Raw genomic sequence first — 15,495 nt, forward strand, 5'->3', positions numbered from 1 at the left:
TGACTGTATTCTGTATCTTGTCAAACCCTTGGATTTTAATAGTCTGTCCATGAGACACAGGAAAAGGGAAAATTTCTTTTGCGCTAGTACCCCTAGGAGCTCAAAGGATGTGTTTGAGCAGAAATTTGGCTCTTTGACTGAAACACAGCTTTCCCGCGACAGTAAAACCAGAACCATGTCTGCCTTGAGATACTCAGGCAGTTTGGATTAAAATAATTAGGTCAGTTTGGACTAGGGAAGGCTACTCACTGATTTTACACTAAGACCCCAATTATGGTGACACCTATAATGGTGGCACCTGGACTGGAAATCATAATCATCTTAAAGCTTCTGGTTAGGGAGATACCATATAATAATTTTCCCACTGTCACTGGTATGTTTTTGTTTGATAGAACACCACTACTCCCAGTATATTTCATAACCTGAGTTGAATTTCAGAAGGTAAACCTGCAGTTGCTGTTTTTAAAATACTAATTTTGTTGATTTAACGCAAAACTAATGATTTGATTACTTATCAAAGTTAAGTAATCCAGTGTATTAGGAAGTTTCCATTGTGGGTGACAAAAATCCACCTCGCACTAGCTTAAGCAAAAAAAGGGAATTTATTGGCTTGCATAACTAATGTCCAGGAGCATTTGAATTAATCAGGTCTTTGAGGGTGTTAACCAGAACCCTGTCTCTGCCCACCTCTCAGCTCTGTCTCCTTTTGTGTATGCTCTCTCTAATGCAAGATGGCCACAGTACCTCCTGGCTTATTTCCCATGAACTCAGCAACCCTAGGGGAAAGAGAGCTGCTTCTTCCCACAGAAGTATCAGTGTTTAATCTCCCTGTCAGTCTTGAGTCACATGTACCTTGCAGACCAGTCACTATAGCTGGGGTGGAATGTACTGATTGGCTTGGCTTGGACAGCAGCCCCATGAAGCCATGCCTGAAACTGTCTGAAATAGAGGATGAGGAGATCTCCAGAGGACACCACTGATACTCTTACCTGAAGAGTGGTATGCCAAAACAAGTGTCTGCTATAGCAGGTATTTCTAAAAAGTAAATCAGTTCTATTTCAACATCTCAGTCATATATATTGAGCAAGACTAAGCCACAGTGTAGGAAGTAAGACTATGTAGATAGGAATATTGTTTTAGATACCAGTTTATAAGGAGTAGTACATCAAAATGAGTACCCTCTTTAAAATAATCACCTTGGGAAGCATTTATTCCAATTTGGTGCCATCTCTCAAAATATTTCTTAATATTTTTGCTTTGTTACTTAAAGAGCTTCTGGCATATTCTTTTAGTACCCTTAGTATTGCTGCAATTTGATGTTAGATTTAATTTGGGGGTAACCAAACTCATTTAGAGGCAGAATAAGAGACTAGTCATATTGGAAAATGTCATATTTGATCACTAAAGTCAGACAGGCTATAAATGAAGGGTGAATTTTTTTAAGATGGTTTAAAACCAGACTGCATTCTGAAAGAGGCATTGTTTTCTTTTCCCAACTCCCTAGGATAAATGGATAACCTACAAAGATGAAACATTTGAAGGATACTAGTTTGAATCTGTTATGTTTTTTTATGAAAGGTAAAATAACTTTAATATTTAATTTGTGTGTAATTTAACTTAAAGAATTTATACAACCACAAATCAATAAACAAATAATTTCAATTATTTTTATGTCCAACTTCTAGTTGAAAAAATGCAATTAAGTATTTAAGTCATCCTGAGAAGCCTAAAATTTGGCATTATGGAGCAAATTTAGTTTTCCCAGTCCCCTTGCTCTTACAGTCTAGGAAAATATATCTATTTCTTTACTTCATCAGCCCTCATGGAACTTAGAAAACATTTTTCCTATGTAGAAGCTGCTGCTATTAGAGCTTCTTCGGAAATAGATGATTCGAGATGCTTATGTGACTTCAACCAGTTTATTATGAAACACATTTTAAACTTAACCTGAAAATAATATTTTTTTAGCCCAGGAATTTGTCGCACTACTTGGTTTTGGAAGTGTTAGATTCCATGTCCTACCCAGCTTTATTTAAGTCATGAATATTCACAGTAATCTAAAACATGAAGAACTTAGTTGGGAAATGAATTAATGTTTGTCCTGTGGAAACTTATTTTATGCACCCTTTTCTTTTAAGAAGTAAAAGAGGGGCGGGGCGCCTGGGTGGCTCAGTCGGTTGGGTGTCTGACTTCAGCTCAGGTCATGATCTCACTGTTGGTGAGTTCGAGCCCTGCATAAGGCTCTGTGCTGACAGCTCAGAACCTGAAGCCTGCTTCAGATTCTGTGTCTCCCTCCCTCTCTGTTCCCCCCTGCTTGCGCTGTGTCTCTCTCTCAAAAATAAAAAAAGATTTTAAAAAAATTTAAAAAGTGAAAGAAAAATGAGTTTCTTACAAAATAATAATTTTGTTAACATTTCTTAAATAGGAATTTTCTTTTGCATAGGATTTTGTTATTTTGTATTTAATAGTTGCCTATTCTCATTTTCTGTTATAATTTTTTTTCCTTTTTTAAGAGCTTTTTTCATTGTGTAATTAACACAGTAACACATATTCAAAGGATATAATTTTAAAACTTTTACCATAGGTGCACTCATGAAAGCATCACTGTAGTCATGACATGGAACACTTAGCTGTCCTCACAGTCTCTTCCAGTCTGTGACTGTTCTGAGTCAGTTTTTTAATGACATTAGCATATTTTTAACTCCTATTATTTTAGATGTTTAACAAGTTGCAAATGTATTTTAAATAATTTCTATATCTGTCACCCACTTCTTCCCCTACTGTTGACATTTCACATGACCGTGGTACAATTTATCAGAACTAGGCAGTTAACATTGGTATAATATTATTAACTAAAGACCTTATTCAGATTCACTATGGTCTTTTTGTCTATGATCCTATCCAGGATCCCACATTACTTTCATTCTATATTCTGTAACCATTCTGTCTTTCCTTACAACCTTGACTTTTGAGGAGGACAGAATGGTTATTATGTAGATTGTCCCTCAGTTTGAGTTTGTCTGATGTTTTCTCATTTGGGAAAGAATAACACAGAGTGATAGTGTGCCCTTCTCAGTATATCATCTTAGGAAGCCCATCATGGTGCCGTATCTCATTATTGGTGATGTTAACTTTGATCCCTTGGTTAGTGGTGTCTACTAGGTTCCTCTTCTAAAAATTTATTTGTGGGAAGAAACTTGGAGATTGTGCAAATATACTGTTTTTCATCGTACTTCCACCCATCGATTTTAGCATACATTGATGAATTTTGCTTGCAGTAGTTATTACTGTGGTGTTTGCCAAATGATTTTCTGTTTTCCATCCTTTCTACTCCATTTATTAACTGAAATTCTGCTGTATCAAAGAGCTATCCTTCTGTTTACTTATTCAATTATTTATTCAGATCAGTATGGACTTCTGAATATTAATTTTACTCTTTGGGTTATAATCCATTCTTATCATTATGTAGTTGCTCAAATTGTCCCAGATTTGGCAATTAGTAGGTAGCTCCTTCAGGTTGAGTCCTTTTGATATGTTCCCATCATTTTTTGAGCACTTCCGTACTTTTTGGCACCATGAGCTATTTGACAAGAATCTACTTTACCTGCCTCAGCCCTGGAATGTAATTATTTTGTTTCTCTGAGGAGCAGTGGTTCCTTTTATTAGAGAATCGTATCTAGAAACAAAGCATCTGGTCACTAGGTGTGCTCATTACTGAGGTGTCATTGCCTCTAGGCCCTGTCAGCAGGCAGAGCTGGAAAATCTCTGTATGTAAATACGTGTACCTACATTTGTCTGTAAAAATTATGAGTTCACACTGATTCCTCTGATTCCAGTCCATCCCTAGAAGGTTCCTTCTCATCTCCTTATTTATAACTTCTTTTTCTGACAGTGAGAAACATGGCTCTTATTACCTACAATATGTTTACTTATTTGTTCAATCCTAAAATACACATAAAATAGTTTTAGAATTGTTACCCACATCTCTGTGATTTTTTTTAATTACTACAATATTTGTTTATAGTGCTTTTTGTCTTTAGTCTTAGAATATTTAGTTTTATTCCTTATCCCTTAGTGTGGTTATGTTACTAACAGGATTTTTATAATAAGCATTTTGACAACATGTTTCAGTTAATGATCTTCACTGACCTGATGTGACCCAGCACTCAGTGTCAGAAGGGATAATTAATTGGTCCTCACTGGGAAAAACCCAATGGTTTGCAAAGTTAAGAACACTTAAATTGTGGACTACTCTATTTATATACGTATTACATTTTTCTGTACTTTCGTTTTTATGTCCCCTGAACCAGTCTAAAACTGGAGTTTACAAGTTTATCTGTAAGAGTTTCGAAAGTTGGTGTTCATTTATTATTATAAGATGTTTAAAAACATTTAATCACAGTCAACAGATGAACGACTACATTATTTTTAAGTGGTAAGTAGTATTTAATATTATATACAAACAGTCCTTACTTTGCATGGTCGTATAGATCATTAAAATGACTGGGCAGATTTCAGCAGCATGGATGGAACTGGAAGGTATTATGCTGAGTGAAATAAGTCAGAGAAGGACAGATATCATATGTTTTCACTCATATGTGGATCTTGAGAAACTGAACAGAACACCATGGGAGAAGGGAAGGGGAAAAATTGTTACAGAGAGGGAGGGAGGCAAACCACAAGAGACTCTTAAATACAGAGAACAAACTAAGGGTGGATGGGGGTTGGAGCAGAGGGAAAATGTGTGATGAGCATTGAGGAGGGCACTTGTTGGGATGAGCACTGGGTGTTATATGTAAGCCAATTTGACAATAAATTCTATTCATAAAAAATATATACATAGAAAAAATGACTGGGCAAGTCAAAACCCAAAGCAAACTTAATAACTGAGAAAAATTAGGATTTTTCCATGAATTTTACAAATTTTTGTAAAAACTTTCTATTGTCAGTTAAAAATGTGTAAGAAAATGAAAAATAGTAAGTTGGTGTTTAGTACACTGCAATTTAAAACATTAGGAACATTGAGAACTAACATGTCTTCTTTGTAAAATAACTTAGCAAGATTAGTTGGTTTGAACAGTGCTTGCCTTCTTGATGTAAAACTTAGGATACCGAACAAGCATCTCTCGTCTTGGCAAATTTTCGTATGCTTTTCTGAATTTGGATCACCTTTCAGGTTTTCAGCTCTGAAACATTCAATGTCATGAAGTATGTCAGAGTTCCTTCAGTGTGGACATTTTTTGCCCATGTCACTTCCTCTGGGCCATCTTCATCCTTTTTGTCACAGCCACTCTGCTCCTCTGTGTGGATGAGCCTGCCTTCACCAGGTGCCTCTGGCTGCACATGTTGAGCCTTTCAGGTGGCAGCAGGGTCCCCATTCCCGCAGTCAGCTATTTCTTCTGTAACTGTTGACATGCAGTTTGAAGTTTACTTCCAGTAATGTTACTTTTAGTTTGTGGCATTTTGATCTTGGCCAGTTTCCTCTTAATTATCCATTTTTATAAAATGTCACATGGGTTTATCAGTGGGAAACAAGAAGACAACTACCACTACAAGCTTTGCTGTCTGTGCTTGAACTGAGTAATAATAGATTTGGTGCGCTAGTCACTAGTGCACTTTTTGAAAAAGTGATGCAATGGGTTACCAGTCATGCTGGGCATCTGTTTTTATGTAGTGATCTGTAGACAGAGAGCTGGCAGTGAAGCCTGTGCTCTCTGGAGTTGCAGGTAACATATTGCATTAACTGAAATTTGTGGTTGTCTGAAGCGTGCCAGCTGAGGCCTGTCTGTGGTGTAACTCTGGAAGTGCTCAATTGCTTGTTGACCATAACATTTCTCTATTTTATGCCATTTGGGAAATTAAGTACAAGATTTTATGTTCTAAAAATGATACAATATTTTCTTTCAATCCCTGGTTACCTATCCCCTTCCTTCCCAGATCTGTTTGGTTTTTTAAGGCAGGTTGGTGGGGCAGGTAGCAGTGTTTCTCAGAGACTATCACTCCAGGAACCTCAATACTAAGTTTGGCTTGAGAACCCAGAATTTAGGCTTCGTTTAGCATGAATGAAAGATTTAATACTAAATCATACTTTCTCTTCTTAGATTGATATAGAAATCAATGGCGATGCAGTGGATCTTCACATGAAATTGGGTGACAATGGGGAAGCTTTCTTTGTGGAGGAGACTGAAGAGGAGTATGTAAGTTCTAGTGGGTCACATTTACTTTACACATTGTATTCAGGCTCCAGGATCTGTCCCCAGACAGAAATATTCAGTTTTCATGGTTAGTTATAGAGGTGATTGTTGCAGGTTAAACAAGCTTTAGTTTTAGGTTGAAGAACTAAGCTGTCAGAAAGGAGCTAGAGTGAGTGAGGCACTTTTCTCAGCACCAAGTGTCAGAATACCGAGAGCATATAGAAGGCCCTTGCACTTGCTCTTTTTCTCTGTCTTTAATGAGCTTTCTTATTTAGTATGTTACAGTTTACGCCTTGACTGGAAGTTAGTTCCACCTAAGTAATGAAGGCATATGCATATCTCTCTGCAGGCTGTGTGTGTGTTTGTACATGTGTGACCTTTAAACTTGGAAAACATGTTTAACCGTTTTGGTTAGGGACATTGGATCGCTAATCTTGAATAGGCTTGTGAATGAGTTTATTATGGTCTCCAGAGATTTAAATTAATTGGCCTGTATCTTTTTAAACCATTATTGCATGTTTGGCTTCTTTAAGTAAGAGAGAACAGTTTGTTCCTCCCCACCCCTTCACCCCATGTATCCACTGATGGTGGTAAACTGTTTTTGATGGATCTTAGAAGAGGCATCTTCTAGCTTTCATCATAAAGAATAAAATCTCAGCAAAACTGATAACCTTCAAGTTATTAAGGATACAGGACTACTTTTTTGGGGTTTTCAAAGAAGAAAAGTCACCAAAAAATAGAATGAGATTGTTTATCATTTTTAGTTTAGAGAGAAACCAACAATTTAGATACCAGTATGTAAAGCAGCAGTGCAAAGTATGGTTATGAAAACAGTCCAGAGCAGTCTTTTCTTTTTTTAGTATCTATTAATTACTTGTTTTTATATTACCTTGTTTGTGTTTGCTTGGCCTTATCAAAGTTTTTCCTCATCAGAGACAGAAGCAAGAGGCAGAATGATACAATAAATGAGTTACCACAAGAATAAAATATATATTTTTTTAACTTTTATTTATTTGAGAGAGAAAGCACACACATGGATGCAGGGGAGGGGCAGAGAGAGGGAGAGGGAGAATCCTAAGCAGGCCCCACGCTGCCAGTGCAGAGCTGATGCAGGGCTCAATTTCACAAACCATGAGGTCATGACCTGAGCCAAAATCAAGAGTTGGACGCTTAACCAACTGAGCCACCCAGGTGCCCCAAGAATAAAATATTTTTGCTGTGTTCCTTAAAATCATGTATATTTCAGGACATTGGTTGATTAGGCTTTGTGTAAATCAGTGAGCGAGAGGGCTGGGTTATCGATCATTTGTTACGTGGTTCTCGTGGTCATTTCTGATGATTCCACTTACAACTATGCTTAGTAAGGTTAACTTGGAGAGTGTCAGCTTTCCAGCCCCTTTTGCCTATCCCATGTATCACCAAATTATTCAGATTTTCTTTCGTATGCTTCTCTGTGAATTTTTTTTTAAATATTAATTCATCCAACATTACTACTCTATGCCACATACTATGAGTAAAATATGCCCCCACTCTCCAGGAATTTACAGTTATAAAAGGGATAAGCATTACCAACACCCATCTGGCTGCCATTTATTTACATACTTGTTTCTCTCAGACTTTGCTCATCTGAACTGTATATCATCATCCTTTTCAAGCTGGTAGTTCTGTATCTAACCCTGTCCTGTTAATAGCTGCACAATCATCCATAGTATGGATACACCACAATTTAACCATTCTTGTACTGATAGAGATTTAGGTTATTTCATCACCCCCAACACAATACACATAGTGCTATAATAGAACTAGGAAACACCACCAGAGACAAAATAGCTTTTAAGAAGTACCAGTAAACTTTGGGGCACCTGGATGGCTCAGTTGGTTCAGCATCTGACTCTTGATTTCAGCTGAGGTCACGATCTCAGGGTTGTGGGATCAAGCCCCCTCCACTCAGCACGGAGCCTGCTTAAGATTCTGTCTCTTTCTCTGCCCCTCTCCCCTACTCGTGCATGAACTCTCTCTCTCTCTCTCTCTTTCTGTCTCTCTCAAATTAAAAAATTTTTTAAAAGTACCAGTAAACTTTATTTATACAATTAATAAAAAAGACCATTGAATTAAAAGGCCCTGGAAGTCAGAGACCATAGCCTGTAACTTGGGTGCCCTGGGGGCATGTGGAATAATATCCTGTCATCACAGTGCTGGATAAACAGAATTTTGGCTCTGGGGTAATATGTCTATCAAAGCCAAATTCAAAAGCTTGATTTAGAACAATTATGGAAATTCACTCATTTTCAGGACTATTATGTAAAAACTTGAGTATTCTAAGTTACTTGAAGTTAATTTATATGTTACCTACCTTCCATTTCCCCCATGATACAAAGGGGTGAAGCCAGTAACTACGAAGTTAATCTTCTGAACACCAGACTTTGGTCATTTATTTGATACTAAATTACGAGTTTATTTCTAACTGTTGGGCCTTATTTTCTTCTTTTGAATTCCTGAAAGGATGTTTTAAATAACGTTACAGTTTTAAAATCTGCCAACTTCATTTGTAACAGGGTATTGTGTATTTTAATCACCTTTTCACCCTCATTTAATTTAGCAAACACAATTTACCGGAGATCCTCACTTCACTTACCTGTCCTACTGCCCCCTGTCTGATGGGGTGTTCCTGATCCCTGCCTTCCGCTTTATCCTGTTACTGTTCTTTGTAAGTTTTTGACAGAGTGCTTCATATTGCCTCCTTGGAATGCTGGTGTTGCTGCTTTGAACTTCCCTTTATAGAAAATTTAACTGGCTGTGCTTTAATTACAGTTTTTGTGTGTGTGTGCTGATTTGGTATATTGGTTCCTTCAAATATATTCAGTTACATGGACCAGATGAATTATCTGTGTGTACCAGGGTAAAGACCTATTCAGAATAGAGTGGGCAGTAACATAGTTCAGTGTGACATTCTTACCTTTAAGGACTATGTATTCTTCCTACCACTGTGAATTTAGATATGCAAAGAGTTCATTATTGTTTTGATTCACTGTCCACTTTGTCAGGGACTTTTCTTTCTCCATGTTCTCTTTAAGGAAAAGCTTCCTGCCTACCTTGCCACCTCACCAATTCCTACTGAAGATCAGTTCTTTAAAGATATCGATACTCCTTTGATGAAATCTGGTGGAAATGAAAGACCATCTCAGAGTTCAGACATCTCCCACATGTTGGAAACGGAAACAGTTTTCACTTCAAGTTCTGTGAAAAAGAAAAAACGAAGGAGAAAGAAATGCAAACAGGACAGTAAGAAGGAAGACCAGACCGCTTCTCCTGCTGCAGAAGATACCGTGGATGTGGAAATGAGCTCTGACGATGACAAGGGGGCCCAGTCAGCAAGGTAGGGCTCTTAGTGTGGTTGCCAGGCATCCACACACACTATGGGCAGAGCTCAGGTACAGTGAGTTGTTGTTGTTTCTTTCATGGATCTGCAGTGTGAGTTTTGCACTTGTTTTTCCCCATGACAATTTATTGTGGAATCAGTGTAAGAGGCATTTTTTTTTTTTTCCTTTCTGCTATTCTATAAAATTTGCCATCAGACGTCCTGCTGTGGTATTGACATACCACTTGAAGCAGACTGGCAGTGTGTGTCTTTCCATCAGTAGGTTTCCAAAAGCCAAATAAATTGTAAGTTACAAAGAAGGTCTGAATTAGTGACTTGGCCCTGAGGCCACATCTGGTGTATATCCCTACTTAGTAGTCTTGGTATCTCACCTGTTTCTGAGAAGTTTAGAGTTTTTATTTTGAGTTTATCATCAAAACATTCCCAGTAAATTGAAAAGGAAAGGAGGATTTTTGTGTGTGTGGTGGTGTTTTTTTTTCAAGTGAGAAATCTTTGACCACTTACTTACCAGCTCAGTAGAAGAGCTCAAATATGCCAATTTTTAGGTCAGCACTGGGTTTGGAAGGTTAGGGGGGGTAGAACATGTATTTTTTTGTTTAAGAGTTCAATTTGTAAAAGGTTATCTTCCACCTGTTCACTCAGTGACTGCTGTGGCATTGGAAGAGGACCATATGTGGGTCATGGGGTGGTTTACTTTACTGATGAGCATTGGACAAGAAGTTGTTGCCCACAGTGACCCTGAAGTTCTACCTACAGTTTTTCCAAGATCCACCAGAAAGGACACTGAAGTAACACTTTTGCCCTTAAAGTTTATTCGTGTCCTTTATCATAACACAATTGAGCAAAGTTTAGAACTCTTGAACAACCTGCAGCTTCAGTTTAGGAAGTTAAAACATTTCTAACACATATGCAGAGTTACCTGATAAATGTATAAGAATCATTATTCTAAAGGAATTAATTTACAGAATTAATGTTGAAAGTGAATGCATTGCAGGTATATTAGTGCATGCCTTACTTTCTAGATTGTGTGAACAACTGCCTGCTTCAGCCAAATCTGTCAGAATACTGATTTGGTCAACAGTTCATGGTTGTTAGTTCTTTCTCTCTGAGCCAGAATCTTGCTTGCTTGGTAAGCAGGCATGTCAGAATGCTTGTGCAGTAGTGGCTTATGATAATTTTCAAGAGTTTGGTGGTTTGCTTTTTCTCTGGATTACGTGGATCATAGATACTGCCACGTGGAGGAACTCTGTCCTAAAATCTCCTTTAAAAAAGGATCTGCTTAATTATGCAGCCAACAGAAATTAGGACTTAAAAAAAAAAAAAAGGACAAAATGTAACAGTCTTGAGAATTCAGGTCAGGTGTATACTGAAATAAGCACTGAGCTAAAAGGTAGAAGACTGGGCCTCTTCTGTTTTTGATTGTGGAATAGCAGCCACTTGATTACTCTGGACCTTTGTTTTTTAATCTTTGAAATAAGAGAATTGAACTATGTGGTTTGCAAGGCCCCTTCCAACTCAGTAGATTCTAAAATAATTTGGAGAAAGATACTTAGGATCAGAAGTATTAGCAGCATATTAAACAATCAGAGAAAAAGAATAGGAAGTCAACTGCTTTTGCAGTTGTGCAACCTAGAAATCAGATAGGGTTGGGACATTTGCAGCTTTCAAGTATCTTCCCCTCCTCAGGCCCCTACCACTTAGGAAAGAAATTCTGTTTCCAGAGAAATACCTAAAAGTGGTTTTTATTTTATTTTGATAAATAGTGTCCTACTTAAATAGCGTTCTCTTTACTTTTCAAGAATTTCATGAATAATAGAATTAAGGTTAATTGAGGCTCCATGAATGAAGCAGGTGAAAGATGAAACCACCCTTAAACCAAGTTGCTGTTGCATAGCTAGGAGAAACACATTAAGTGAAAATTGGAGAGCTTTAAACTACAGAGAGCTTTGTGTAAATTGTACCTAGTGAGCCTCTCCCTTACTCAACATGGACTTGTATGTAGCATGGAAGCCTTGTTTGTCCTTCCAGAGGATGGAAGGATGTGTTAGTGTGTATATGTATTAAAAATGTTGTACCTAGGATAAGTAATCTTTTGGAGGGAAGAGTCTTTTCGGATTGGATGGTGCTGTAGCACAATCATGGGTGCAAATGTACAAAATATGCCACTGGTGAAATACTTAAAATACCCAGCACTATTAAAAATGGAGGCTTAAGACTGCACCATCAGAAAGGAATCTCTTCTTTTAATCCACCAAAGCAGACTTGTTTGCAAGTTGTATCTGGGAGCTAAGTAGAGGGAGCCTAAGACTTTTTATAAACAGCCTCCATTACCCTGAGGCTGCGGACTTCATCTCCTGATCAATAACTGGCTTCCAGAAAACCCTCCATGTTCTTCTCTGATGACTGGAATCTTACAGCCTGCTCCCTGCCTTTCCTCCCTTTGATTTCTGACACAGTAGACAGAGAAACATTGCAGGGCTCTTTTCAATCCTATTATGAGGTTATCTTTTATCGGAAATGTCCCATACCCAAAAGCAAAATGAGATCATTAGCCACACTGAAATTTATTGACCAGTACTGTGCTAAGGCTGAGGATAAACATATTGTTTACCGAGTTAGTAATCTTTGGTCATGGTGGTTAGCAACCCTATTTATCTCTTACATAATACCCCCAGTTAAATAGACAAAGACTCATTTAGTCCCTCTAATTTATCCCACTTAAATAAAGCAGGCCATTTATTTTAACTTTCTATTGATTTTTTTCCCCTGCTTTTAAAAAACTGAGATAATAATTTACATATAGTTGTATTTATAGAATTTAAATATGCAAGTATGCAATTGAGTGATTTTTGTCAGTTGTATATACATCATGTAACCTCTGTTGGCTTTTGAATAGGAAGGATAATTCGTTTATGAAATGGTATTGAATTTGAAGCCATGTTGAGATACATCTGTGAAGGCTGAAGTGTTCTCTTATACACACTTAGTATGAACTCCAGCAACTGGACCTCCCACATCCCCCAACCCTGACTCAGGGTTAAACTGTTTACCTACTGCGAATTCTCTGCTGTTCAGTGTTAATGTATGTAATTGTCCTATATTTTGACACGGATGTAGTCAGTGTTTGTACTGTTGTCTTCACATTCCAGTATCTACACTCCCTTTTACCCTCATATCATGAATTTAAGTTCCTCTGTCATGGTCTACCTAGCTTGTTGAATGTTCTTAGGCACAGGTGCCATTTTGAAAAGTGCTTATTAGCAAGTTTTTAGAAGCCTTATTTTATTTAATGGATCATAGGACCAAAGGGAACCTCAACATCAGCAACCTTTCTCATCACCTAAAATAATCGTCTAAACTAACGGGCCTAATTTTTGTCAGGATATGCCCAGAGAAGACCATTTCATGTCTTCCCTGGGGTATAAGTTCTTAATGGTGCTTATCTTGATCTTTGTTTCTCTCAGCAATATTTTACTAATACCAGATTGTTTTCTGAGCTCTTCTTGACTTAGCTTTTATATTACAGTGAAATATATGCCAAATAAGTAAGTTTCTGTGGCTTTTACATTGTTCTTTTCAAACCACTTTCAAACCATATGGATAGTGATGCGTCAAACTCTACTTACTCTCCTTTTAAATTTGTCAAATAAACATCTGATTCATAAGCATCACATTTTCCCTTTTTGTTACCATTTGATGTTCATTTTTTAAGGGGCACTGGGATGGCTCAGTCATTTAAACGTTTGGCTCAGGTCATGATCTCATGGGTCATGAGATTGAGCTCTGCGTCGAGCTCTGTGCTGAGAACACAGAACCTGATTGGGATTCTCTCTGTCTTTCCTGCTGCCCCTCTCCCCGACTTGCACTCTCTCAAAAAAAAAAAAAAAAAAAAAAAAACTGAAAAAAAAAACCACCCTCCTGATGTTCATTTTTTGAGAAGTAGAATGTTTTTAGCTAGATATCTGCCTTTTTCAAGTACAGGTTTTTCTCCCCTTGAAATGAGGTATTATACCAGAGTTTAATTCTTCTGAGAGAAATATTAGAGTTGGGAAAACCTTAAATTAGAAGATACAACTATATGGAAAAACTATTGCATGGCAGAGGTAGTAAAGCAGAGCATGTTAAAGATATAAAGGAAGAAAGGTAACATTAAAAATTAAAGTGATTTTTACCTTTATTTTTAGTCTGCCATATTAAGTAAACACAGATATTCTCATTTTATGTAGAATATCCTGGTAGAATGTAGAATTTTTTATAAGAAGCTCTAAAACTGGAAAGTATAGTTTTTCTTTATACTTCTCAGAGCTCTCAGCATAATACACTGCGTAAATCTCATATAAACTCTGAAATAGGACAAGTGATAAATTTCCAACTAAATATGAAAAACTGGGGCCCACAGTGCTTCTGAGGGATGTTTTCAAGGTTATATGGCAAGTTAGTTACATTAACTATGCAGATTCAAGAAAAACCAAAGGGTAAATTAATTAAAACCCTATTGGCATTAGTTCATCCTCCTATAAAGATAGAGAATATGGGGACATGTGCAAGGGGGAGGGGAGAGAGAGGGAGAGTGAGAATCCCAAGCAGGCTGTGTGGTGTTAGCACAGAGCCTGATGGAGGGGCTCAAACTCACAAAACATGAACTCATGACCTGAGCTGAAATCAAGAGTCAGACGCTTCACCAGCTGAGACACCAAGGCACCCCTCATCTTCCTATAGTTCTAAGGTCTGTGTATGAATCTTAAACATTTTTTATGTTATTGTATCATCATCCTCATATCCGCACGTCATGTAGATTCTAAATAAGGAGAAAGTTCTCAGTTAATTCTTGGTCCAAACAAAAAGAAAAATAAGTTCTGCATGTTTTTAAGAGTTTTTTAGAATATTTTTGAATTTTTGAACCATAACTTGTTTTTAGCTCATAGTCTTATATTTTCTTTAATACACAGAAGAATATAGTGAAAGAACAAGGATTTGTTTTGAATACAGCTACTTACTAGCTCTGTGACTCTGGGCAAATTACTAAACTTCTCTGGATTCTTGATTTATTTGATATCTGAAATAAGATATTCTGGGGGTGCCTGGGTGGCTCAGTCGGTTAAACCTCTGACTTCAGTTCAGGTCATTGATCTCAGGGTTCGTGAGTTCAAACCTCACATCAGGCTCTGTGCTGACAGCTCAGAGCCTGGAACCTGCTTCAGATTCTGTGTCTCCCTCTCTCTCTGCCCCTCTTTCACTTGTTCTCTCTTTCTCTCTTTCTCTCTCTCTCCCTCCCCCTCTCCCTCCCTCCCTCCCCTCCGTTCCCTCTCCTCCCTCCCCCCTCCCACACACACACACAAGAAACACTTAAAAAAACTAAGGTATCTTCAGATTTGTAAGGATTAAATGAAATATACATAAAGCCTTAGTTTTCCTCTTGAAGCCTTTGAATCAATTACCCTGAAGGGCTATAAAAGGAAAAATTTTTTTTTAATGTTTAGGTTTTTGAGAGGGAGCATGAGTGGGGGAGGGGCAGAGAGAAGGGGGCAGAGGATCCAAAGCAGGCTCTGCACTGACAGCAGTGAGCCCAATGTGTGGGGCTTGAACTTACCAAACTCTAAGATCATGACCTGAGCCTAAGTCAGACGCTCAACCAACTGAGACACCCAGGTACCCTGGGAATTGTTAATCACATCTTTTTCACAGTTTTAATTTATTGAGAGAGAAAAAAACGAGCAAGCAGGGGAGGGACAGAGAGAGAGAGAGAGAATGAATCCCAGGCAGGCTCCACACTGTCAGCGCAGAGCCTGACCTCAAACTCAAACTCACCAACTGTGAGATCATGACCTGAACCGAAATCAAGAGTTGGACGCTTAGCCAGCTGAGCCACCTTGGTGCCCCCAATCACATCATTTTTAAACACATTCTTTTCTGTCCTTCCTC

The 15,495-nt window shown here is 37.8% G+C and overlaps 1 protein-coding gene across 4 annotated transcripts in view; it reads left to right on the forward strand.

The window, feature by feature from the left end:
- LPIN2 (lipin 2) overlaps positions 1-15,495 on the forward strand; it is an 85,263-nt gene that overhangs the window by 46,197 nt on the left and 23,571 nt on the right. For all 4 annotated transcript variants that reach the window (XM_047827636.1, XM_047827638.1, XM_047827635.1 and 1 more), the window contains exons 3-4: positions 6,102-6,197; positions 9,269-9,570. In XM_047827636.1, coding sequence (XP_047683592.1) covers positions 6,102-6,197; positions 9,269-9,570 — 398 coding nt within the window. The remainder of the gene's footprint in view (positions 1-6,101; positions 6,198-9,268; positions 9,571-15,495) is intronic.

This window comes from Prionailurus viverrinus, chromosome D3 (genome assembly GCF_022837055.1).
Source record: "Prionailurus viverrinus isolate Anna chromosome D3, UM_Priviv_1.0, whole genome shotgun sequence".
Lineage (NCBI taxonomy): Eukaryota > Metazoa > Chordata > Mammalia > Carnivora > Felidae > Prionailurus > Prionailurus viverrinus.